This window comes from Xyrauchen texanus, chromosome 48, assembly GCF_025860055.1.
Source record: "Xyrauchen texanus isolate HMW12.3.18 chromosome 48, RBS_HiC_50CHRs, whole genome shotgun sequence".
Lineage (NCBI taxonomy): Eukaryota > Metazoa > Chordata > Actinopteri > Cypriniformes > Catostomidae > Xyrauchen > Xyrauchen texanus.
In genome coordinates this window covers 13834801-13859873 of record NC_068323.1, presented here as the reverse complement: position 1 = coordinate 13859873, position 25073 = coordinate 13834801, and the positions used below count along the sequence as shown (strand labels likewise).

At 37.7% G+C, this 25073-nt stretch overlaps 1 protein-coding gene across 1 annotated transcript in view; it reads left to right on the top strand.

The window, feature by feature from the left end:
• Window positions 1-25073, top strand: part of polrmt (polymerase (RNA) mitochondrial (DNA directed)) — a 73889-nt gene that overhangs the window by 16636 nt on the left and 32180 nt on the right. The window contains exons 5-13 of the mRNA XM_052122368.1: window positions 3831-4017; window positions 8643-8792; window positions 10280-10447; window positions 10753-10923; window positions 11372-11611; window positions 15024-15815; window positions 17366-17488; window positions 17975-18097; window positions 22509-22688. Coding sequence (XP_051978328.1) covers window positions 3831-4017; window positions 8643-8792; window positions 10280-10447; window positions 10753-10923; window positions 11372-11611; window positions 15024-15815; window positions 17366-17488; window positions 17975-18097; window positions 22509-22688 — 2134 coding nt within the window. The remainder of the gene's footprint in view (window positions 1-3830; window positions 4018-8642; window positions 8793-10279; window positions 10448-10752; window positions 10924-11371; window positions 11612-15023; window positions 15816-17365; window positions 17489-17974; window positions 18098-22508; window positions 22689-25073) is intronic.

Here is a 25073-nt window from a genome sequence, read left to right as displayed (position 1 = left end):
CTTGTTGGACCCTAGTCAGTGTTGAAAGCATTATGTGTCACTAGCATCACCAAATGGAATTGGAAAAATTCTGCCGTATGTTGTTGGCGGATAATGTAATGTTTAGCGTATTAAATGTGCAGAAACTGCTGAAAAAGCATGGCTCCATAGTGCCGATTCTTTACAGAGTCGCAGTAACCGTCTTTTGACAGTGCCTCAACCATCAAAGTTTGAGGAGTGGGTAGATGACATGAACCGGTAGCACGAGGTTAGTTACGCTGATATCGTTTACTACTTGGGCCCGAACAAATTTTTTCCCCTACTTACACTTAAAATAGTTTTTGTTCTCCACCTTGATCACCCATTTCGGTGGTTTTTACATTGCTTTTCATGGAGAAAGGAACCAGAAAACAATCCAGCGGCAATCAGAATCGTGGGGCTGTCCAGTGCTTGGTCAGAAAACCGTGGATATGTTGATTGTTCTGCTGATGCAACATTGACAAATATGCCACAAATATGCCTTTCTTACACCATGGGTTTTGAAAATTAAGGGCAGTTAACACTGAACACATTATTGTGTCCATCTGCATAGTCTATTTTTCCTTCTATGTAAAGATTTACTAAATGGAAGTTTTTGACCATTGCGCAGTGTCTCAGCTGTTTTTTTAAATGTCTTGCACAGTAGCGCCACAATTTAGTTGCTATACCAGGTAAAAAAAGAGCATAACTTTTAAAAGCATGTCTCAAAACACTCGTGTTCTGCAGCCTAATCTAATGAAATCTACGTGAACATGAGACAATTTTTGCAATTAAAAATGTACGTGCTGTATAACACGTTTGGCTGCGGTTTTCCAGTGAAATGTCCAGCTGGGAGCGCCAGAAGCAAGTAAAATTGTGTCGTATTCAGAGGCGGTTTTAAGGTGAATTTTATAATATATATATATATATATATATATATATATATATATATATATATATATATATATATATATATATAATTTGTTTTTTAAAGCATTCCTCCCTAACCTAAAGGTTTTGCCTGAACCTAACAGATAGTGTTTTAAAATGCAGAAGCGAAATGAAAATCAAATTTTCTGAAGTAACCACATCATTTTGAACTCTTCTATGACTTTGTCATATCACGTGTCAGCTTGAGTTCATAGCTGGTCTTGAACTGTGGTTCTTCCGTCTTTCAGACCAAAATTCTATCAGGTGAGCTACTGCGCAAGCTAATCGTGTTGGAATAAGTATATATATATGTTGGTGGGTCTGTTGTACAAGCATTAAAATGTATTGTTTTTCAAATGATGCGTTTGAGTAAAAGTGCCGATATCATAAAATAGCAGGGTCTGAGTAATAATATTATATAATAGACAGAAAACAAGTATTGATAAAGCCGTAATCAGCCAATAAAGTCATGATTTGAATGAAAGTGAATAAAACACACTTGGAAACTGCAGGAAATTGTATCTGGAGACAAGTATTACAAGTTTTGCAAAAATTTACTGGTATGTATAGTCACGGTTTCACTATGAGACCAGGTTGGCATTCTACTAAATGTGTTGCGCTGCATCTAGCTTTTTTTTAGCGCAATATATTTTCAGTCTGAGCACCCCCCTTGACACATCTCTAGACATATCTTCATAGGGATATCCAATTGAACAGACTGTACTTCTTTCCCTTACAGCCTCATATTTATTTGCCTTTAATTAAATATGCCGTCATCTCTGCACAGCAATCATAGACATTAATTTGCCAAGTGAAATTAACAAATGCTCCAAAGAGAACCTAAGCAGAGAAGTCAGTTCAGTGCACCCTCTATATTTATCTGCTTTCCTTTTCTCCTGGCAAGAGATCAGCTTTTCAAGAATGATGTTGAATACCATTATAATAGAGTTTTCCACTCCTTCTCCTAATTGCATTTGCATCAGCTAAGGGTTTAAAATTTAAGACTGTATTGAATGTAACCCCCAGGAGGTAATGATGCGATTGTTTCTCAGTCATGCACAACATTGAAATGGTAAAGGATGTCTTCGTTTTCATAGCCTCATCACCGTCCTCGATGAATTCATTGGCTCAGTGTGCGCCCACTAGAGGGCACTGATGGCTCGCCATCTTTGTTCTGCTCCCAAAGGAGGCTGTTACTTTGGAAACCATTGAGGCATCATTACATTCTCAGACAAGCCTTAGGAATAATCAAGTCTGTCCTGCAGCCTCCCAGCAATGTAAAATATCTCTGTGGGTTGCAGGAGAGAGAGAGAGTGTGCTATTTGGCTATTTATTCAATCTGGCTTTGCATTAAATTATCCAACCATATTCACATTGCAAAGTTATGGGAGTTACAACCACATTGAAATGCTGGAGTGAGTCCCCTAATTTTGTGTGTGTGTGTGTGTGTGTGTGTGTGTGTGTGTGTGTGTGTGTGTGTGTGTGTGTGTGTGTGTGTGTGTGTGTGTGTGTGTGTGTGTGTGTGTGTGTACAGAATACAGGAGAAATTCTTATGGTTGATATAGTGATAACCATAGCAACATTTGTGCATCTCACAGCTGTAAATGAGAAGCATGGATGCCAATACTGCCATGCAAAGGCAGAACACAGTAACTGACAAGACTAAGAAAAATTACTTTTTGGGGATTTTGGTTTAAGATTTTGTAGTTTTGTATTTTTTAAGCTCAACTTTCTCTGAATCTGTGCATAATTGAGCCAAACCCATCTGTCAAGCACAGATCATGGTCTAAGAGTCCAGATTTTGGTTGTAACTCATTTTTACAAAATGTGCTGTTACTGTGTCGGCAGAAATAAATGAACCCATTTGGTGTTTGATGTCGACATATAATTTAAATTCTGTTACAATGAGAAGGTAGTTTTTTTGTGATATTTAGGGTTCACACAATCATGGAAAACCTGGAGATATCAGGGAATTTTTACATTGTAATTTCTAGGCCTGAAAAAGTTCTGGAAATTAATAAAATCTTGATTATGTATTTCTTTTTTAATGGTTCATAAATTTGTATTTATTATGCTCTGTCCTAAAATATTGAATCGGGGAGTTACATTGCACTGGATTAAAAACACATGGTGAGGAGTTTAAAATATGTTATTTAGAATACCTGACCAATTAGAGACAACGATGTGCCGCTAATCCCCATTCATTTTAGGATTAACACTATGTGTTTGTATGGATTACATTTCAAATTAAATGTTTTCAGTTGAATTTTTATCAAACAATGATTTATTTATTTATTTTTAACACATTTTTTATTTCTGTGCCATTTTCAGAATGAAAAGCTAAATGTGTGTGCATGGAAATTAGCTTTCAAGCCATGGAAAAGTAATGGAAATTCATTGGTTGAACCATCCAGTTGTGTGGGACTATGACTTTATTCACACATTTTCCATCTGAATAAACACGGTCTTGTAATTGTTGGACATATCTGAAATTATATTGACTACTAGAGGGAGAAGATTATTCTGTTATATTCATAGGTGCTCCATGTCAATGCAAATATTTGGTATTCCGCTCCAACACCCTGCCAGTCTCAGTGTCCAATTGCTGTGGTCGTGGAAAATGTCTCATTATAAAGGTTCCCCACTACCTTTGGATTATCAAAGTCCTTTTTCTATAAACGAATGGCTTGCACTATTTGAAAAACTGGAAATTTAGCCTACAACTGAAAAGAAGCTTGAGTGGATGAGACTTGAGAATGCAGAAGAATACTAAGTATTTTCTCTGAAGGTTAAATATCTTCCACAAGCAGACATGTAAAGGTTTATCTAGCCCTTCTCTTAAGCAGAGTAGACAATATATTTTATTTCATTGCTGACTGAATTCTCTCCTCTGATCCACACAGGTGCCTGGAGCAGATTGTGGTGGATGGTCTGTCAATGGATGATGTTTTCAGAGAATGTATTTTTAAGCAAGATGAGAGAGACATGGTTCTGAGAGCTGTACGAATTGTGCAACCTGACTTCGAACCCCATGTATCCAAAGATCAGCCGATCTGTTCACTGCCACTGGTGGAACAGTTTTATGCTGAGGTACCATTCTTTTCTCACCCACTGTATATTTGTATTGTTCTGTCCAATTCTGTTCTCTATTCTGTTCTGTGCTTTACTGTTTATTTCTGTTTTGTTCTGCTCTGCTCTATTCTATTCTTAATTCTTTCCTATACGGCTTTATTTGTTTATTCTATTCTATTCTGTCCTGTTGTATTCTATTCTGTCCTCTCATGTCCTCTCTACTGTTCTATTCAATTCAATTTATATTCTATTTTGTCCTGCTCTATTCTGTCCTGTCCTATTCTAGAAATAGAATAGGACAGAATAGGACAAATCAAAATTGGAAATGAAAAAAACACACAGCAGTTAGGGTTGTGCCGATGGACGATATCATCGTCCATCGTGATGGCTGACCAACATCACGATGTAGAGCCACCATCGTGATGCCACGCCCCCTTTTGCGAGTCTTGCTAGTGTGACTCACTAATCGTAGTCTCTTCTATAGTTAACCTAAAAACTTTGCAGGGATTGCTCTGTAAATTAAATTGAGAATATAACTAATGCATATATGCTATTTTAAATACTGTAGTATATGCCAGAGACGTGACGTGTTAGTCTGTGAAAATACCGTGTCAGGCAGGCTACACAAATATTGATCTTGACATTGTTAGCTTCTTGTCTTTTTTTTACATGTCTTACACTGTACATTTAGATTAAAATATTTTATGTTGTAGGCTACAAGAAAATAGCCTTTATTAATTAATTATTAGTAGTTGTAGTGTCACAAATCTTGCTCATTGTCACAGCTCTTGTACACTGAAGCGGCAGTTTAAGATAAACCCAGACCAGCGAACGTCAAATAACTTTTGTCTGGTTAATACTTTTAAAGAAAAATTTCCTTGGCCATAAATCCATAATGTCAAATCAAATGAAAGAAACAAGGTGAATATGAATAACACACATTTATTAAAACATAGAAGAACAACAAGTAAAGAACAAGCGGAACAACACTCAGACCGAAACTCGGCATTAACATTTCACTTATAATTAGCAGCACAATTAACTTCAGCACAGGCTACAAAATAAATTATGTTATTGAAATATAGTAAAGCAGTCATATGAACTACACAAATAATAATTTTTTAATAAATTAAAAAATAATATGCAAAATCGAATAGCTCCGCAACGGATGGCGAAAAATGCGTAAAGAAGTCTAATATCTTTCACCATAGACCATGTTTAAATTTCGATGTTTCTGGCCAGAAATACCAACATATTCACTTTATCTGGTTTTAATAAGCTGTGGATTGGAGTAACTACACTACCCGCTGTGCTGAAGACCCGCTCTGATGGAGTACTGGTAGCACATATGCACAGATATTTCCGTGCTAATCTTGCCATGAACGGAAACCTTTTGTCGTTCGTTTTCCACCAAGTCAGTGGGTCCTCTTCCCCATCAATGGCCATTTCCTGCAGGTACATGGTAATTTCTGCCTCAACCTTTTGCTCATCAGTGAGTAAAATAATGAAATTATAGTTTTTAAGTGGAAAATAGTATTTATGTAAAGAGATATATTAAAATAAAACGTGCACAACTCTTCTTAAATGACAGCTAAAAAAAAAAATGCTTCACGTGTCGTGCAACCTACTGATAAAGCGCCGACGAGTCATTAGTTGGGTTAGTAAAATAACGAAATTATAATTTTTCATATAATTTTTGAAAATTATATGAAATTATATAATCCCCCGCCCCACCCCACCGACGATATCATCGTCCATCGCGATGTTTTACTGTCAACATCGTCAACTGCCAATTTAGGGGACATCATCCAACCCTAACAGCAGTCGCTCTTGGGACTCAGGAGGGTAGAGTCTTTTCCAGAGGTGAGCAAAGACAAAACAGGAAAAGCAAAAATATATCGTAATAGGAGCAAGACTTTGTGCTGCACTCAGACAAATTGCCCTTTTGGACCCCCTTAGATGTCAAACATGTCCTTTCTCCCCACAACCTCACAGAAACATGTGCCTCTTGAATTGTACCCAAAAGTGGAATAACACATTCCTAACGTCGAGGTCGCCACACTTGTTTCTCGCTGTCAGTCGGTAGTTCTATGGAAATATGGACCGCTGCTGAGCTGTCCTTATACACAACACTGAATCTTGTGTTCTGCCTGGCTAGGCTGTAGTAGTCATCGCAATGGGCATGATTTATCCCTCCATAACCTTTTTGCTTACTCTGGCCGCTGTCCATGTGATCTCTATTGAGGACAGTTTCAGCAGTCTCTCCTTGTAAGCGTTCTCCCAAAAATGAAAATTCTGAAAAAACTCGCCCTCATGTTTCTTTAAACCTGTATAACTTTTTTGTTTTCCATGTAACACAAAAGGAGACGTTAAGGCAGAAATGTTCTATCTTAGCCCTTCTGTGATGCATTTGGTGATAATTCCCAGATGTCCGTCCTGACCGACAAAGCCTCACTTCAAATAATAAATGACTGCACATGTCAACACATAACCCATGTTAACGTATTCTCAGCATCACTTAGCAGGCTGTTGCTGTAATATATGCCGTATTTACAGTTCATATTTTATGCAGCCACCCATTTGGCTGCCAGCCAGACCATTAGCTTGTTCAGAGAGAAGGTTGCTGAACAGGATTTTCATTAAATTTGATCCTAGCTATGGATCGGCTTGATAGTTTGGTTGGTTCTTTCAAATTTTACATGGTCAAAATGTGTTGAAACCCCCATCTGATTATCAGGTTTGTAGACGACAAATTTTAAAGTGATAGTTAAACAAAAAAAAAGAGAATTCTATCATAATTTACTCATCCTCCTTTTCATTCTAAACCCATCTGATTGTTGTCTGTGGGACACTAAAAGAAAATGTATTGAATGTCCTGGTCCATTGTTTCAGAACAATGGCAGTTGTAAATACTGACTTTAAAGCTTAAAAAGGATCTAAAAGTGTCAAATATGTAGTTAATGCGACTTGTGTGTCGTATTCCAAGTCTTCTGAAGGCATACGATAGGTTGCGCATATACTAGCATGAAGGTGAATAAATGACAACTGAATTAAATTTTTTTGTGATCTATCACTTTAAATGCACTGTAATCATGTTTAATTGGGCCATAAAATGCAATGTCTACTTAGACTGTGAAAGGTAGAAGTAAATAGTCTCTGTCGTAATTGGTGTCTTTGCTTCGGTCAAATGAATGGTCGTTTTTATGTTTGTCCTAATGAGATTTATACCCTCTCAGCTTTCACATCCAGTTATAAAGAGCCAGTGATATTCAACATTGAGCCGCTGGCTGTGTGGTTATTCTCAGCCCTCATTATTTAACAAATCGTCTTGAGCTTACTTATCACTACACACACACACACACACACACACACACACACACACACACACACACACACACACACACACACACACACACAAACTCACTGTTTCTGCCAGAAGGCTTCAGAAAAGCATTATTGTCCTATAAAGTCCAGCCTTTGTTGTAATAACACCCATAAGGTTGCAATGGTCACACAAAAATTGAAATATTAGGGCTTCGCCATGGTATTTCATTTGCGAAAGTTAAGACACCAGCCATGCCGCTGGGGGAGGCATTTAGAGGAGCATTTAAATATTAGGATGCTCAAGACTATATGTAAAACACCAACTAAAATTATATTAATGAGTATTCTAATTCTATGATTATAATTCACACAAGGTCAGTAAATTAAGCAGTTTTAACATATATCTGCTATAGATAATGTAGTTATCTAATTACATTATGATAATGTAGATGTGTAATTTGTCATTTTTTCTTTCTACATTCATGGCGCTAATGCCAAATGTCTTACTATGGGCAGATGTGTGAATGGCTTTCACTGCAGACGACACATGAGTAAAGCAGCATATCAAACAACAGATTGAATGGGCTCTTAAGAATTTTTGAGTACATTTACATTTATGCATTTGGCAGACGCTTTTATCCAAAGTGACTTACAGTGCACTTATTACAGGGACAATCCACCTGGAGCAACCTGGAGTTAAGTGTCTTGATCAAGGACACAATGGTGGTGGCTGTGGGGATCGAACCAGTGACCTTCTGATTACCAGTTATGTGCTTTAGTCCACAGTGCCACCACCTCTCCACAGTAGATTAGTTCCTTTTGAAAGGCTAATAATAAAAAAATAAATGCATTACATGTTCTGGGAAAATGTCTCTGCGTGGACAAACGTACAGATGTAGGTACATTTGAACCAACTCGCTAATAACTTAGCATGCTGGCATTTTCATGTTGACTGATCTTAAATGCCCAAATGGGAATTAGTTGTCAGCCTCAAAGTAGGTCGAGCTCCAAGTCACACCTACCGATTATGTGGACCAATGGCAGCAAGAAGGTGTTTAGCAGCCGGTACAAAGTTTTCCCATAAGATTGTGCTGGCGAAATTGTCACCTGTTCCTGCACCTTTAATTAAGTGTCCTGAAAGTAATGTCCCAATGCAAAAATCTTAATGGTCCTAAATGAAGGCTTCTATTAATAATTGATATATTAATGTATTTAGTTTGTCAATTCACAGCTTGAGTACTGTTATAGTACGTTTGACTATACTAATATTAATGCCTTAATTCCTTGTTGTTGATATACCCTCCCATCTTGTGTTTTAGAGGGAAGGTGCCACATATCCTAAACTGGACTTCAGTCTGAAAGAACTTCAGGATCGGTTTATTCATCAGCTGAATATGGAGAAGGCCAATACCCTCACCATCAACTCAGTGGAGGCCATAAAGCCTGTCACCGAACACATGGCCAAAATGGTATGAAACCAAAAATACATCTAACAGTAATGAAAATCATTCAAACGGTCTGTTTTTCAAGTTATCTAGTTTTTATGAAGGATTTCATCTTATTATTCAGGATGTTAATTAGAGGATATGGGTAGTTCACATGTAATAGTTTTGGAAAATTGAAAATGTCCTGCTATTTTATCATTCTATACTCCATCTAAAATTATTTTAACTATATATTTTAAGAAATGATATTGTGCATTAACATTTAGCTAATTCTTTGCTTTTATGACTGCATATTAATTTAGAGACTACATGTGTAGTGTTAGTGTTTTACTTTTAAAAATGTATTTGTCATGGCGCAGGTCCAAGTAACGGTGAATACATTATTAAAATAAATTACCAGTCACAGCACACGAAATATACACTTTCCCATTTACATTTATAGAAATGTTTACTTAGAATCTTGATATTGATTAAAACAATCTTATGGACATATTATGAAACCGGTGTTGGTCAACCACCCATACAATATTATTTATGTCAGTTTGTAGGCTAGTTTTGATATTCGGGATGTCTAGCATAACTGAAATAAACACAGTGGGAATCTTAAAACATGGGAAACTAGCATAAAGACGCCTTTCATATTCAGATGCTTGTGTGGAGACTCCAAGATTTTTCTTTCAAAAGTTAGCACATCATATATTTTTTTTCAACAAAGTTTTCAACTCATGCATTGCAAGTAGACATATTTCCACAATCCAAATTCTTTTGATGCTGGCATTTACTTCACTACCTTAGGTACCTGTGCTTCTTTGCTGTAGAACAAGGAAGGTCCCCTGTGCTCCTGCAACATTTGCGGTGGAGTTTAATGGAATAGAAATGCATTGTAATGCATTCCCGTGAGCCCTGTGAGAGGGTCACCTTTCCATTGCAGGGTCAGAATATCTGATTTGTGTCATCCGCCTGCTCTGCCGGCCTATCGGGTACAAGAAAAGCCCTCCCTAATAAAGAGATGACCCACTTTCTAACACGCAGCAATGAATACCTGCTAAACCCAATTGCTGTTGTTCATTAAATTCACATCTACATTTATATGAGATTTTATTTTGGAAGCCATAGGCAGCTTGAGATGAGAATATGTGTATGTGATGTAATGTACCGGCCACAAACAATAGCTTTGTGAATCTGATGAAAACAGGTTATATTTCAACCCAAAATCTAAATAATAAAATAAGAATTATAAGATTCTCATTTAAAATAATTGTAAAAACTAATTTATGCTGATTTAAAAAAACAAAACAAACAAAAACTAGTTTATTGTTGCTGGACAGAGTGAGTTTGCAGTTTTTGCATTACATGATCTGTCCCAAACTAGCACGAAATAATAAGGCTATTTCTTCCATGTAAATCTGAGTTTTAGTCTTAACCAACATTTTAGGTCATAAGGACACTAATAGTGTTGCACATATTGTGTGCTCTGAAATAAAGTAAAATGTACGTTTATATTTTCATAGAGATATTTACTATCAACGCAGCGTTCACACTGGGAGAAAGCGCTCCTTCAGGCATTGAAAGAGAAGAAAAAGATATTAGCCAACAACAGCCAGAGGGCCTGGAGCACCTGCTTATACCCTTACCTTTGTATCCTGGATGATCAGGAGTATGTGAACATCATGCTTCAGGTACCTACTGAACTGAACCAAACATAAAAAGTACCTGAAATTGTTCTTTTGCAACTCTTGGGTCTTAACATTAAAGGTGCAAACATACTCAAATTTTCTTACAATTCAACAGTGCTCTTGAATTTTAAACAATTGATTGATCAATATGCTATAACTTGTACTTCTCACCAAATTATAGTTATATGGTTGAATATCTTTCATTACAAAGTGATTAATACATTTAGTGATTAAGAGATTGGAGCTCTGCCAAGCAGCTGTATGGCAGCTGCATCTCTGCTCTGCTTCTGATGAGTTATCTTGTTTAGAGTTTAGTCAAATTATCACCCAGCGGGGAATCTTTACTCATCATGGCGGAAGAGATGGGAACCAGAGTCCACAATATGTACTGCATCCGGCAGAAAAGCCACAGTCGGATGATTGAGAAGCTCGGGAACATCTACAGCTCATACGCTGAACTCCTGGCAAACGATACCAAGGTAAATGCTATGCTTTCACCAGACACGATATAAAATGACTGCTTGTTTTGTCCTGTGGCACATATTGCAATGAAACCATTGTAAAGTCAACAAAAAAAGTCCAAATGTACGGTATTTACTTTCTTAATACACATTCTTGGTCTTAATGTGATTATGAGTCTTCATAATCTTCCATCAAAATGAAGTTTTTGAAATAAAGGTTATTTTTTGATGATGTCACCAAGCAGTCATGCCAGTTGTTACGATCCAACCAATTCCCAATGGATAAAACCGTGCCTGCCCAAAATTCATTGAATGTCTTGTTTCACTCTTTATTCCCTCAATACGCCACAGCAAGAAAGTAAAATATGTTGAGAATGCAATTCAGGTTGATCTAGTATCAAATATTCGGTCTTTCTATCTGGATTAAAATGCATTTGCTCTTACATCGTTTCCTGATTCATTGCAGACGAATGATGTGTTGCCGCGGGAGTTTTGGGCGAGTCTTGAGATTGAGAGGAGTAGCGGCCCCTCTCTTTTAAGCGATGACACTCCTTGGCCACTGGTGCTGATGGTGCAGCTTGGGAGCTTCTTGGTTGACCTTATGGTGCGAGAGCTAAAAGTCCAGAGCAACATCCTGAATCCTGCTCAAGAGGAGAAGCCCATTCCTGTCCTCTACCACATGTACACGTTCCGTAGCAGTCGGAAGGTAAGTGGCGCAGACAAGCCAGAGAGCTGACTTCCTCCTTGACAGTAACTGGATATGAGAGGGATTGATCATTTTGTAGCAGTTACTTTACAATGATCAGCAAACTTGGGATAGGTATTTCGAGTAATTTTGGTGTCATCTGTAGAGGGGAGATGAGAGAGATCGATCCTCTCATTGTGTTTCACAGTGTTCCCAAGGCAAGCTTGCTATTGCTCCAATGATAAAGTCTTTCCATGGCTAGACGGCCTTCATTTGAAACCAGGACTGTCCATTAACAGTCATGTAATACCCCCCCACCCCCAAAAAACCTCTTATGGGCATGCATGTTTTCATGAGTTATGGAATAATATTTCCTGAGCGAGTGATCGCGGGGTCAGCCGAGGAAGACAGATTGCTCCAAAACTAATCTCTTTTTACTGTCCGCTTAATTGCCCAGTTGATTAACAGCCTTTGGATTGCAAAGGGGGTGAGGGCAAGAAAGAGAGGAAAGATCAGGAGAGTTTTCCATTTTGTCCTCAGAGTCTCATTCCTAAAGCCGCTGCTGTGTCTCAGCATGGCCATACTCTCTGACAGAGACCTCCACTATGGGCTTCAAAGACTGAAACTCAATTCCCATTCCTCTGCTGAGCTTGCAGATGGCCCATGCAGCAGGGAAGAACTCTCAGTTTAGCGTGTTTGTGGATTATTCATGTGGCATGAATGCTGTCAAATCTCTGTTATCTGATTTTTCAAGGATAGCGTTTAGCTAAAGCTGAAGTGTGTAATTTCTGTGACCCTAGCATCAACATACGCAATTGCAAAAATAAACATTGTTTTCAAACAGATTTCTGAATATGTCCTTCGTCTGCCTTTGGTTGAGCAAACAGATAGTCCCACCCCCAACTCACACCATCGTTTAAGCCAATGTTGCTATGTCAGGCTCAAATAAATGTATTATCACTTATGCTTGCAACAAGAAAAAACAATTGCCAATGGTGTAAGAAAGATTTAAAAGAAAAACAAGTTTGCAGTATTTTTCTTACCCCATTGGCAAACAGTCTTTTCTTGTTTTAAGTATACACCCCACTAAATGTTGTTACATTTCTCTGAAAACTAGATTTAATGTAATTTATCCTCAAAGTAATTTTTTCTTGTTTTAAGGATGTTTAAATATTTTACTGTTAATTAAGACAAAAATTTGTTAAGTCAATTATATTTTGCTGTTTACAGGGAGTCAATCTACAAATGGTTTACTTATTTTTGTCTCTTATTTGATTTATTATTTGAGGTGTAAAGTTGTCCTTTTAGTGGTGGTACTACTGTTGTAGGCTGATGAAGTTGCGATTATGCGTTACTTACTGACATAATTACAGAGTTTTCTCTGTGTAAACTGATCTTTGTGGATAGATATATTTTCCCGTATAAAGCAGAAATGACAGATTTTAACGGTTTTACATGGTCAAGAGTTGAAAGATTAGCTAGACAAGAAGCTATATAATCATTCTAGTCACATGTTAGCATGTATAATGTTTAAGTCTTACAATACATTCAAAACTGTGTGTAATTTACTATGATTCTGGAGCAATGCTTTGTTCCATAGATTTCAATAGTAAATGTATCACAATACATGCATCTTTTTTAAACTAAATTGTCTGAATTATTTTCTGTTGTTTTCGACTGCAAGCCAGAAAGTTTCTTTAGGATCTTAACTTTGAAACTTGGTATATAAAGTTTCCATGCAAACGTTGATGTTGGCTTGACAAAACCTTTTCTTAAAGTTAAAACTAGTTATAAAATGTTATGTTTGATTATACATTACAGTTAGACAAACAGTGGCTTCCTAGCTAGATAGTCAGACACAGACAGTCTGTCACATAGATAATCAGATCAACCATCATAGAGAGAGAGAGAGAGAGAGAGAGAGAGCAACTTAAAGCAGATTAAATGCCCTTTTATAGATTTGTTTTTATTTGAATTTGGACAGTTGGGGTTTTAATTAACAAGCATTCTGTTGGCCCATTTAAAGGGATCATTCACCCAAAAACAAACATTTTCTCATAATTTTCTGACCCTCATGACATCCCATGTGTATATGACTTTCTTTCTACACTGGAATACATTTGAAGAAAAATAGAAAAATATCTGCACTCTGTAGGTCCTTAATATGGAAGTGAATGTAGATGTCTCTTTTCAAGCTCCTAAAATCAGACATTTAGCATAAAAGTCATCCATACAACACCAGCTGTTATATTAATGTCTTCTAAAGTGACACAATCCCTTTTGGTGTGGAAAAAGATAAATATTTAGGTACTTTGTACTCTAAATCATGCTTCCGTTAAGCATGCACATGTAATCGCATTGGCGTTTTAATCACGCAAGAACTGACTTATGTGCATCATAGCCGGAAGAGCAGAGCTGTTAACAAGCAAGGAGGAGGAACGCTGTACCAGTAGCTTGGTTGGTTTTGGTTTAGATCTTTATTTATCTGTTTCTTTACTCACAATGGCGCATTTATGTGATTATCCTGGATCGTGAACGTGAGATTACTTCGGTATCATGGCAACGCAAATACGTTGCATGAGAGACTGCTTGGACTCCACCTTCTCATGAACCTCAACCTAGGTTGGATTATAGTTAAAAAGTACGTAAATATTGATCTTTTATTTTCCACACCAAAGTGATCATATCGCTGGAGTCGTAGGGATGACATTTATGCTGAATGTCTGTGATTTTTGGAGCTTCAAAAGAGAAATCTCCACTTGCATTTTAAGGACCTGCTGAGCTAAGATATTTTTCTTCAAATGTGTTCTGGTGAAGAAAGAAAGTCATAAACATCTGGGATATAATGTGGGTGAGTAAATAATGAGAGAATTTTCATTTTTGGGTGAACTATCCCTTTCTTTTCAAAACATCGTCAATTCAAGTCTATGAGATTTTTCAGAATATTGATCGCCTGCTGTGTCCAACATTTTTAACAATTTTAATTCTCTCAGTTAAAGTGAACAGATGCAGTGCTCTACCTGTGTGTACTTGGTGCTTATCATTTAAATTGCATGTTGAATTACAAATAGACAGCATGCTTAAGCTGTCGGTTGATTCGCCATTGTGTCCATTTGTATCTATGGTACTGTTTAGTCTAGCCATTAGCATGTGTATATTTGCTTTCTTTTTCTCTTTTAATAGAAGTTGTTTATCTAGCTGTCAAATACAGTTACATCTGTTGTGCTCCATACGCACATTACAAGCAGCACACATGCATCATCTCTTGTTTATTTAAGATGGGTTACAGGGCTGCTGCAAGCCAATGATGGGGGATGGTTATTAATGTAGATCTGTCTTGGCAATAAAAGACATGTTTACTGTCCATTTGATGGCATGCCTTTAAGGTAAGTTCTTGATTCTCATGTATTCTCCTCCTCTTTGTCTACATTAGATTGGTTTTATCAAGCCACACCCTATTGTGACGCAAATGCAGAGGGAGGCGATGGAAACCAAACTTACTTTCGACTCCTACGTCATGCCCATGCTTTGTCCGCCAGTGCCTTGGACATCCCCTAAAAGTGGCGCTTACCTGCTGACTCCAACCAAGCTGATGCGTGCAACCGATGGAGCCATCCAGCACCAACTCCTTCTGGAGAAGAGCCGAGATGAGGATCTCCACGCCGTGCTGGACTCCCTCAATCAGGTGGGCAACTGTGCTTGGAAGATCAACAAGCACCTGTTGGACGTCATCATCTCGATCTTCAACGACAAGGGAAGTGACAAGCTCTGCATCCCACCGCCCTTGTCCGAAGCCCCCGATATTCCACGTTTCAACCCTCACGACCCTACGTACACTCAGGCGGAGAAGGCCTACATGAAACGAGAGGGCATTAAAGCCAAGAAGAAGGTTGCAGAGATGCACAGCCTCCGAATGGATGCGCTCTATAAGCTGTCTATCGCCAACCATGTAAGAGACGAAATCTTCTGGTTCCCTCATAATATGGACTTCCGTGGCCGCACGTACCCTCGACCACCTTATTTTAACCACCTGGGAAGCGATGTGACCAGGGCCTTGCTGCTCTTTGCCGAGGGAAGACCTCTTGGTCCCAAAGGTCTCGACTGGTTGAAGATCCATCTGGTGAACCTCACTGGTTTAAAGAAGCGTAGCTCACTAGCTGGAAGATTGGAGTATGCAGAGAGCATCATGGAAGATATTCTCGACTCAGCAGACCAACCTCTTAACGTAAGCATTAAAAGTATCATCAGTATCGTCCAATGATAGTGTATTTTTTTAAATCGGCTTTGTTTTGAATTTGCCGATATTGGAACCAGATGATATTAGAGAATTTTTAAAGCTAATTTCAGTTTATGCTGTTTTAGATTGGAGCTTTATTTATAAAAACTAAAAAAACAGTAACAGACAAAAAAGTATAGATTGAAAATATGTTGTCCAGATTATAAATTAGCCATAGCCCTGTCCCAGATGGCAACCTAAGTCCTTGCGGTCCAGTCTTTGGTGACGTAACCGACAGATGGGGCGCTAGTCAGACTTCAAGAGTTCAATCAGTTAATGGCATTTTCATACATTACGTTTTTCATTTGCATTCAGTTTTACAACTTATTATTTGAAAAGTCATGACATTGATAGGGTAACGTTAACACACTAACTCTTTGATATTTATATTTTATTTAATAATTCCAAGCAACATACTGACAATAAAGCATTCGATATTTTAATCAAGAACCCTCTAAATATTTACGATGGGATTACGATGTTGTTGCTGAATGTGCACTTTGTTTATCAGAGACAAAGTGCACATTCAACAACAACATAATCCCATCGTAAATATTTAGAGGACAAATAAAAGGATCCAGACACATGGATGGTTACCGGCAGGTGCTTAGAACACAGTCATATGTATAGAAAGAACATATATACACGCCGCTGTAGATTGCAAAAAGCATTAAAAACAATTCACATGGCCACACCTTTTCAGGTTAAATATCACTATTAGACCGAACGCTGGTATATAAATACATTTAAAAATAAATGTATTAAATCCTCTTTGAAACAAGAATAACAAAGGTTTAGTGTTAGGTTTCTTTTATGAACATTACGTTTTTACAGTCAGTAAAAAAGTATTATTAAAATAAATATTTAATCTGCAATTGTCATCGCATCGTCCGCCGTGATTTTTTTCTTCCAGCTCGGAAACTCCAGTCCGCTGTGATTGGTCGAGAGCATCAGCAGTGGGGACTGATTTGTAGTAGTCCACTGTGGAGCTCGCACTGATGCGGGCTCAGCCGAAGGGTGCATTGATGGTGCAAAGGGGGTGCTTGTGAGCTCCCCTCTGAGTGTTAAAATATCAAATGGGACACCCTGCGGTCTTGTAGACTTCACAGGAACACGCAAATGAAGGCCACGAGACCGCAAGTCCACATCAAATGTGCCATTTGGGACAGGGCACATATTAGCCTTAATGAAACGATTATTGGCTAGTGTATCTGCCAAAATATCTACATCAGTGCATCCCTACCAATGACATAAAAATATTATTCATAATTGATACATTTATTTCTATACATTAAATATGTTACTTTGCACCATCTGCTTACTTATTATTTCTGTGCATTTAGACTTTGTAAATAAACTATAATATAATCCATTCTTTGGTATCTGATCCAAATACAAATGCATCACTGGCTTTTAGTGTTAACTGAGCCAGATTTCTTTTTTTTATTAAAATGTTTGTCACACTCCTTGGTGCCAAGAGTCACAGCTCTATTTTACAGGGTCGGAAATGGTGGATGAATGCAGATGAGCCGTGGCAGGCACTGGGTTGTTGTATGGAGATAGCAAATGCCACTCGATCACCTGACCACACCAACTTCATCTCCTATTTCCCTGTGCATCAGGTACTGTCTCTGCTGATGCACTGGCTACTGAATGTATACCTTAATGTGTGCAGTTGTTTCTTCAACTATGGGCTTTTATTTTTTTTAGCCCATTAGCTAATTTTTTTATCTAAGAAATGTCATTTCAAATGTATTTGATAACATTCTGTTTTGGAAATTTGTCTGCGCTACTACATATTTATTACCAAATATTTTTCAATGCCATCAAACATGGTGGATCTGTCTTTTGAAGTCTTATTTGCTTATGCATTAACTCGTTCATCCACAATTACTACAATACCCACACTTTTTCTTTCATGAATCTTATTCTTTCATGAATCTGAAGCTTTTTAATCATATTTTAGTGGTAGTATATGTATGTATCCTTTAAGATAAAATCTGTGACCTTGTTTGTCTTGTTGGCTTTTACTGGCGTCTACTTATAGGAATAATCACATATACAGTATCTCTATGTCTCTCTCTCATTCTATCTCTCTTTCCATTTAGGATGGCTCTTGCAACGGCCTCCAGCACTATGCTGCCCTGGGGCGTGATGTGATTGGTGCTACTTCGGTGAACCTAATGCCCTGTGAAGTGCCACAGGATGTGTACAGTGGTGTTGCTCAGCAGGTCAGTTATACTCTGGCACCAGGGGGCATCAGTTTGTCTTTCTCCATGAGGCAAAAATGTGTATTTTTGATATAGATAATTTTAATGTGTCATCTAAATGTTAAATTAAAAATAAGGATGTCATCACAGTTTATTTTTTGTACATTCTCTGGACAGTTGCAGAACAGTTGCAGCCTGACAAAAATATCATAATGACTTATAATTGAGCTATTGAAAACATGTTCATCATAGATGAATATTAAAGCCATTTTCTTCTGAATTGCATTTTTAATATATGCATTAATGTATCCAGACAACAAAATAAGGGTCTTATCATTGACCCATATATACATGTATTAGGAATATATTTTTGAATATTTTAAATCAATATAAATATAAATATTAACATTAACTTAAATGTATATTTAAAAAAGAAAAATTCAGCAAGAATAAAAATAGTTTATGCTATTCCCCCACTTAATTTACTGCTCTCCTGGTGCATTTGAAAGTTCTAAAATAAAGCTAATTGTAGCTGCTTATATATTTTAAAGGTGTGGATACACACATAAAACCTTGTTCTAGTCCATACACATTGCATTGTGTGTGCATCTAAAACATTTTGATTTTGGAATGCCTATTTTGTGACACTTGCAGTACATGTAATGTATTTAAAAATTTGCAATTATTTCAGTTTGGAAAATATGTTTCTTTCAACCATACTATATTTACAATATATTTCAAAAATATTTTGCAATATGTAACTGCACCCTGCACATCCAGCATTAGCTTTAATTATTTTGATTGTAATTAATAGATTTTATTATAATTGATTACTTATTAGATTTTATTTGTTTATTTAGCTGATTATTGAAGCTCTACTAAGCACAGACTTAACTCATGGTCACAAATCTCCAGTATCCAGTTCTGGGAAGACTGCATATTTTTAGAGAATACCATCTGGGAGGTATTGAGTTACCTATTGATTTGCTAAATTTGGGAATGCAGTGTAAGCGAGTGTAAACTCTAAAATAAAGTAATGAACAATTCTTGCCAAAAACAATAGGTTGATCTTACCATAGCAAGTACAATGCAGATTCTCAATGAACTCTGAGCTTGTCACAGTGCTGATTCAGAGTTTGGCTTAAACACAGCTTCATTGTTCCTTGACTCTTCACGAGCTGAGATCAGACCTTCAGTTTCATGGGGTAATCTCTCAGTAGCCCCAATAAGACAACTTTCACACCTCATGTGTGATTAATGGACCTGTTCAACCCCTCCGTGCATATTAAGCTATTTATATTTTGTGGTTGATAATTGTTGGGGATGCACAAATATGGAATTTCTGGGTTTATAATCAACAGCTTTTTGTGGCTGATACTGATAACCGATAATTGTACTTCTTGAGTTTTAACCCTGTCATCTGGAGCACCTAGCTAATTAGCCAAGTAATTAAAAATCACAAAATGTTTAACAATACACATTAGAAAAATGGGTGTTGTTTAAAAGCTTAGGAACTGAACTCTACAATGCATATTAATCCATAAATCACAGCGCAACATTGAGTGTAGTAGATCTCGAAAATGACCTTTCGCTAAGCTCCTTGGCTACTGATGATTGCTCTGACAAGCTTTGCAGAACTTCCCTTGCTGTGAAGGGTGCGGTCTTTTGAAAAATATTCTCATAAATTGAATTGACAATATTCTTATGTGGGCTGGAATGAAGAGTGAAATTGTAAAGTATATTTATCTCTCATGTTGTGTAAAAGAAATTAAATTACACAGTAATTTGATTGAAAACTGTAAAGACTGTAAATCAGAATTGAGGCAAACCATTATCACAGTCACTTGAAAAGAGAAAAGCATCATTTGATACCGATTGCACACCTGATAACATTAGCATAAGTAAACAGAACTGCCCATAACGTCTCATAGCAGACTTCCCATGATGCTGTGAACTCTATTACTATTGCCTCTACTATGACCTGAATCAGTGCATAAATTAATTAATGTTGATTTATTAGCTTTAATTTATCTGTGACAAATGTACAACCCCAATTCCAAATAAAGTTGGGACAGTATGAAAAATGCTAATAAAAACAAAAAAGGAGTGATTTGTAAATCATATTCACCCTTTGCGAAATTGAAAACACTACAACTACACATTATTTTTTACCTTGTGAATTTCATTGTATTTTTATGTAGAGTAATTTCAAATCAGATGATTGCAACATGCTCCACAAAAGTTTAGACAGGCAATTTAAGACTAATAAAAATTTATCAAGTTAAAATAACAAGGCGATGTGAAACAGGAGATGTTAAACAGGTGAGACTATCGTGTCAGTATATAAGGAGCCTCCAAAAACGGCCTAGTCCTTCAAGAGCAAGGATCATTTGAGACTTGTCAATTTACTAACATATGCTTCAGCAAATAATCCAGCACTTTCAGAACAATGTTCCCCAAAGACAAATTGGAAGGATTTTGGGCATTTCACTCTCTATAGTGCACAATATAGTTAAAAGATTCAAGGAATCTGGTCAAATCTCGGTCACTAAAGGACAAGTCGAAAACCACTTCTGAATGTGCATGATCTCCAATCCCTCAGACGCCATTGTCTTAAAAAACATCATTCATCTGTAATAGATATCATGAACACGGGCTTGGGGTTACTTTAGTAAACCTTTGTTAGTCAACACCACTCGCCGCTGTATCCACAGATGCAAGTTAAGACTTTACTATGCAAAGCAGAAGCCATACATCAACACTGTCCAGAAGCGCTGTTGACTTCTCTGGACTCAGTCTCATCTTAGATGGAAAGAAGAACATTGGAACTGTTTTTTGGTCTGATGAGTCCACATTTAAATAGCTTTTTAACACAGATGTCTTGTTCTCCATGCCAAAGAGGAAAAGTACCATCCAAGCTGTTATCAGCATCAGTTCCAAAAGACAGTGTCTGTATGGGCCAGGGGTGTGTCAGTGCCAATGGCACTTTGCAAGTAATTTTGAGCCATTGTTGGGAGTAATACAAGTACTCTATCTCTCGGTGAAAACTCATATAGTCGAGCTCCCCTGTTATACAGCCAGTATTGACATTCTTGCACCTGTAGCAAATTCTCCTGTGATAGTCGCCCCAGTGTGTGGAGTTTTGTATTTTCCTTCCTGTAACAGTGTAGTACGCCCCCAAAAAACACTACAATTTAAACGAGAGGGAAAAGGCCAACGCGGAGCAGCCGTGAGAGAGAGGAGAGAGATAAAAAAAAAACATGCTCGCCAGTTCTCCGATATGCCATAGCTTTTCCTCGGCCACTCCTCCACCCTCTATCGGACGACAGCCGTGCCTCTCCGGGCAGATCGGAGGCAGACCTCCAGCCCCTGGTGGACGGAACGCCCAGCTGCTTTCTTGGAGAACAGGAGGGGTCTTCCCCGCCGCTGGCAGCTGCTCTCCCGCTCCAGGCGGTCGGCAGCGAGCCCCTCCCAGCTCGCGGTTGGCGGTCTCAGACCCCGCCGCGTTTCAGCGGCTGGTAGGCGGCGACTCCGCCCCTGGCAGTGGCCCTGACCGCGCAGTGGCCCTGACTGCCCCAGACGGTCGGTTAGGAACCCCTTCTCCCCTCGCGGTCGGTGGCCGGACTCCTCGTCTTATTATAAATACTAAAACTAAATGTACTGAAAACTAAAACTAAACTTAGACTAGAAAATATTTTAAAAAGAACTACGCTAAAACTAACAAAAAACGAACAAACAAAGGGCATTCTAAAGTGGATTGTCAAACTGAAAACTATTATTATCTTGGTGTATCCTCTTTAGGTACCTTGTGCCACTATTACAAGTGACTCCGCAACTGTATTATTTTATTTGAATTTTTTCGGTATAATTTCTATAAAATTCAGTTTAAAATTACTCAAACACCATTACTCCAAATGCTTGTCAGAGACATGGTGGGCAGCAGTTGCTAATATATCACGCACCCCTAATAATTGTAATATTTCTGACATCCTTATAGAAGGCAACAGTTTCCACCCACTTTTTTAGCCATCTGTGTTCAGGAACCATTTCCCCCATTAATTTCTTCCATAGGAATTTCATAAAATCCTTCAGAAAAGAGTTCTAAGCCATGAACCAAACCAACCAGCTCTCAGGTGACTCACAACATTATAAACTTTTATTTGAAGCAAAAAGTATTTGAAAATTTGACAAAAAGATAAAGGTAGAAGACTTACCATCTTTCATGAGAGCACAAACTAAAATTGCAGAATTGCGAATGATGTAATCAAATTTAAAGTGATGGAAAAGTATAAAACTATAAATTTTAAGTTGTTCACACACATGTGAAATGCAAGTGCATTGAATTGATTCTCAAAGAGGAATTTGCCTTGAAGACGGTGCTTCCTGCCAGTGCCTGGCTCTATTATAGAGTGTTCTGTCCTGTGTCTCATAGGTGGAGGAGTTTAGGGCTCGGGATGCAGAGAAGGGTTTGAAGATCGCACAGGTGCTAGAGGGCTTCATCAGCAGGAAGGTGGTGAAGCAGACTGTGATGACTGTGGTCTATGGCGTCACTCGCTACGGGGGCCGTCTGCAAATCGAAAAGCGACTCAAGGAAATCGATGATTTTCCTAAGGTGAGTTTTCACATTTTGGTAAAATAACCATAGATGGTGAAATAAACTCTTGGTATACAGCAGGGGTGTCAAACATACGGCCAGCCAAGGAGTCATCTCAGGCTTGCGGGATGATTTGTGGACAAAATTAGTAATGCTTGAAAACATTCACGTTGATTTAGCCTGTAACTTGGGTAAGATGTATACATACTATTACTTTATTTGCAACAGCAGAACATATAAACATTTAAATTTGTGGTGTTGCATGTAGCACTGTTATAGATTCCATGATCAGAGGAATTTATTTTAATTACGCAGGACATTCAGCGCTCGCAATGTCATGCGTATCAGTGAATGCCACGCATGTCTGAAGGTGACACAAGTTCCTTGGCATCACATTCCCACAGTGAATTTTCTCTCACAGAAATAATGACAATATGGACAGGTCCAAGGAGAAATATTATATGTAATAACTGGTGCATTGTTTCCATCCCATTGAACTATTATTCATTTTAAGGAGGTTTCTTGGCATTTATGTTGGTTTTCAGATGGTTTATTAAGGCTAAAGCTCTAGCCAAAGAGTGAGTGGTTCTCTCTTTTAAATATTATTGCTTGATTACATTTAAGTAATTGTGTGTATTTGTGATATAACCTTTGGTTAATTAAATTAGTAAATTCAGTGTTTTTCCTTTTGTTCAGAAAAAAATTAGCACCCACCAACCTTCCAAATGTGGATATTTTATGCATAGTGGTGGGATATTTCTGTGTCGGGCAACTTGTAAAAAATCTTGGTGTGACATATGACAAGAAATGCTGTCAGACACAAAGACGTGTGTTTGAAGAAACGCACTCGATTATATTTTGAAGAAAAGACGAAAGAAAAGCCACTGATTTGCTGTGTATTCAGAGGCGCTCTGCCGCATATAAGCGCAGCGCTTCTCATGGAACATGCACATGCAGAGTGTTTCTGCTGTTTCAGTCATCTGAAAATACAGTAGTGTGCAACTGCAAGAACAATGTCGTCCATGAAAACGCTGCGAAAGATTTCAGACCATCTCAGGGGTTGTTCTAAGTTTAGTTCAATTTCTTTCCATGGAGCAGTTCATGTTTACATGCATTGTGAATTCAACATTACTTAATTCCATTTAAAACATTTGTGGCTGAATACATAACCATACAAAGCAAATTACATGAAGGGACATTAATGAATTGTCATGTGTGTTATCATAATTCACTACTTTTTCAGAAATGGTGTTTTCTATACCATTATGAATAACCAAATGAGCTGGAAAAAAAACAAAAACAAATTGGCTGGTGAAATTGGACATTCACAGCCACTATGGCTGGTGGGCAAAATAAAATTGTATCCTTTCAACCCAGTGTTAGCTATGAAAACAGCATTTTTTCTATTTTCCTGCTCCAATTTTCCTTTGCTCCACCACTGAACTATCAGTGTGAAATATGATAATATATGATGATAACATTTTGTTAAAGATAATTAATCTTTTTAATACATTTAATACAATACATAATTTATTTAAACAAAGTTCAAGAATATACAGTTGAAGTCAGAAGTTTACATACACTTCGTGTCATTTAAACTCATTTTTAAACCACTCCACAGATTTAATATGAGCAAACTATAGTTTTGGCAAGTCTTTTAGGACATCTACTTTGTGCAAGACCAGAGTAATTTTCCAACAATTGTTTACAGACAGATTGTTTCACTTGTAATTGACTATATCACAATTCCAGTAGGTCAGAATTTACATACAGTAAGTTAACTGTGCCTTTAAGCAGCTTGGAAAATTCCAGAAGATTTTGTCCATCCTATAGACAATTAGATTCTGATAGGAAGTGTACTGAATTGTAGGTGTGCCTGTGGATGTATTTTAAGGCCTACCTTCAAACTCAGTGCCTCTTTGCTTGGCATCATTGGAAAATCAAAAGAAATCCAGCCAAGACCTCAGAAAAAAAATTGTTGACCTCCACAAGTCTGGTTCATCCTTGGGAGTAATTTCCAAATGCCCGAAGGTACCACATTCATCTGTACAAACAATAGTACACAAGTATATACACCATGGGACCACGCAGCCATCATACCATTCAGGAAGGAGACCCATTCTGTCTCCTAGAGATGAACATAGTTTGGTGTGAAATCAATCCCAGAACAACCACAAAGGATCTTGTGAAGATGCTGGAGGAAACAGGTAGACAAGTATCTATATCCACAGTAAAGTGAGTCCTATATCGACATAACCTGAAAGGCTGCTCAGCGAGGAAGAAGCCACTGCTCCAAAACCGCCATAAAAAATCCAGACTACATTTTGCATGTGGACAAAGATCTTACTTTTTGGAGAAATGTCCTCTGGTCTGATGAAACAAAAAGTTTACTGTTTGGCCATA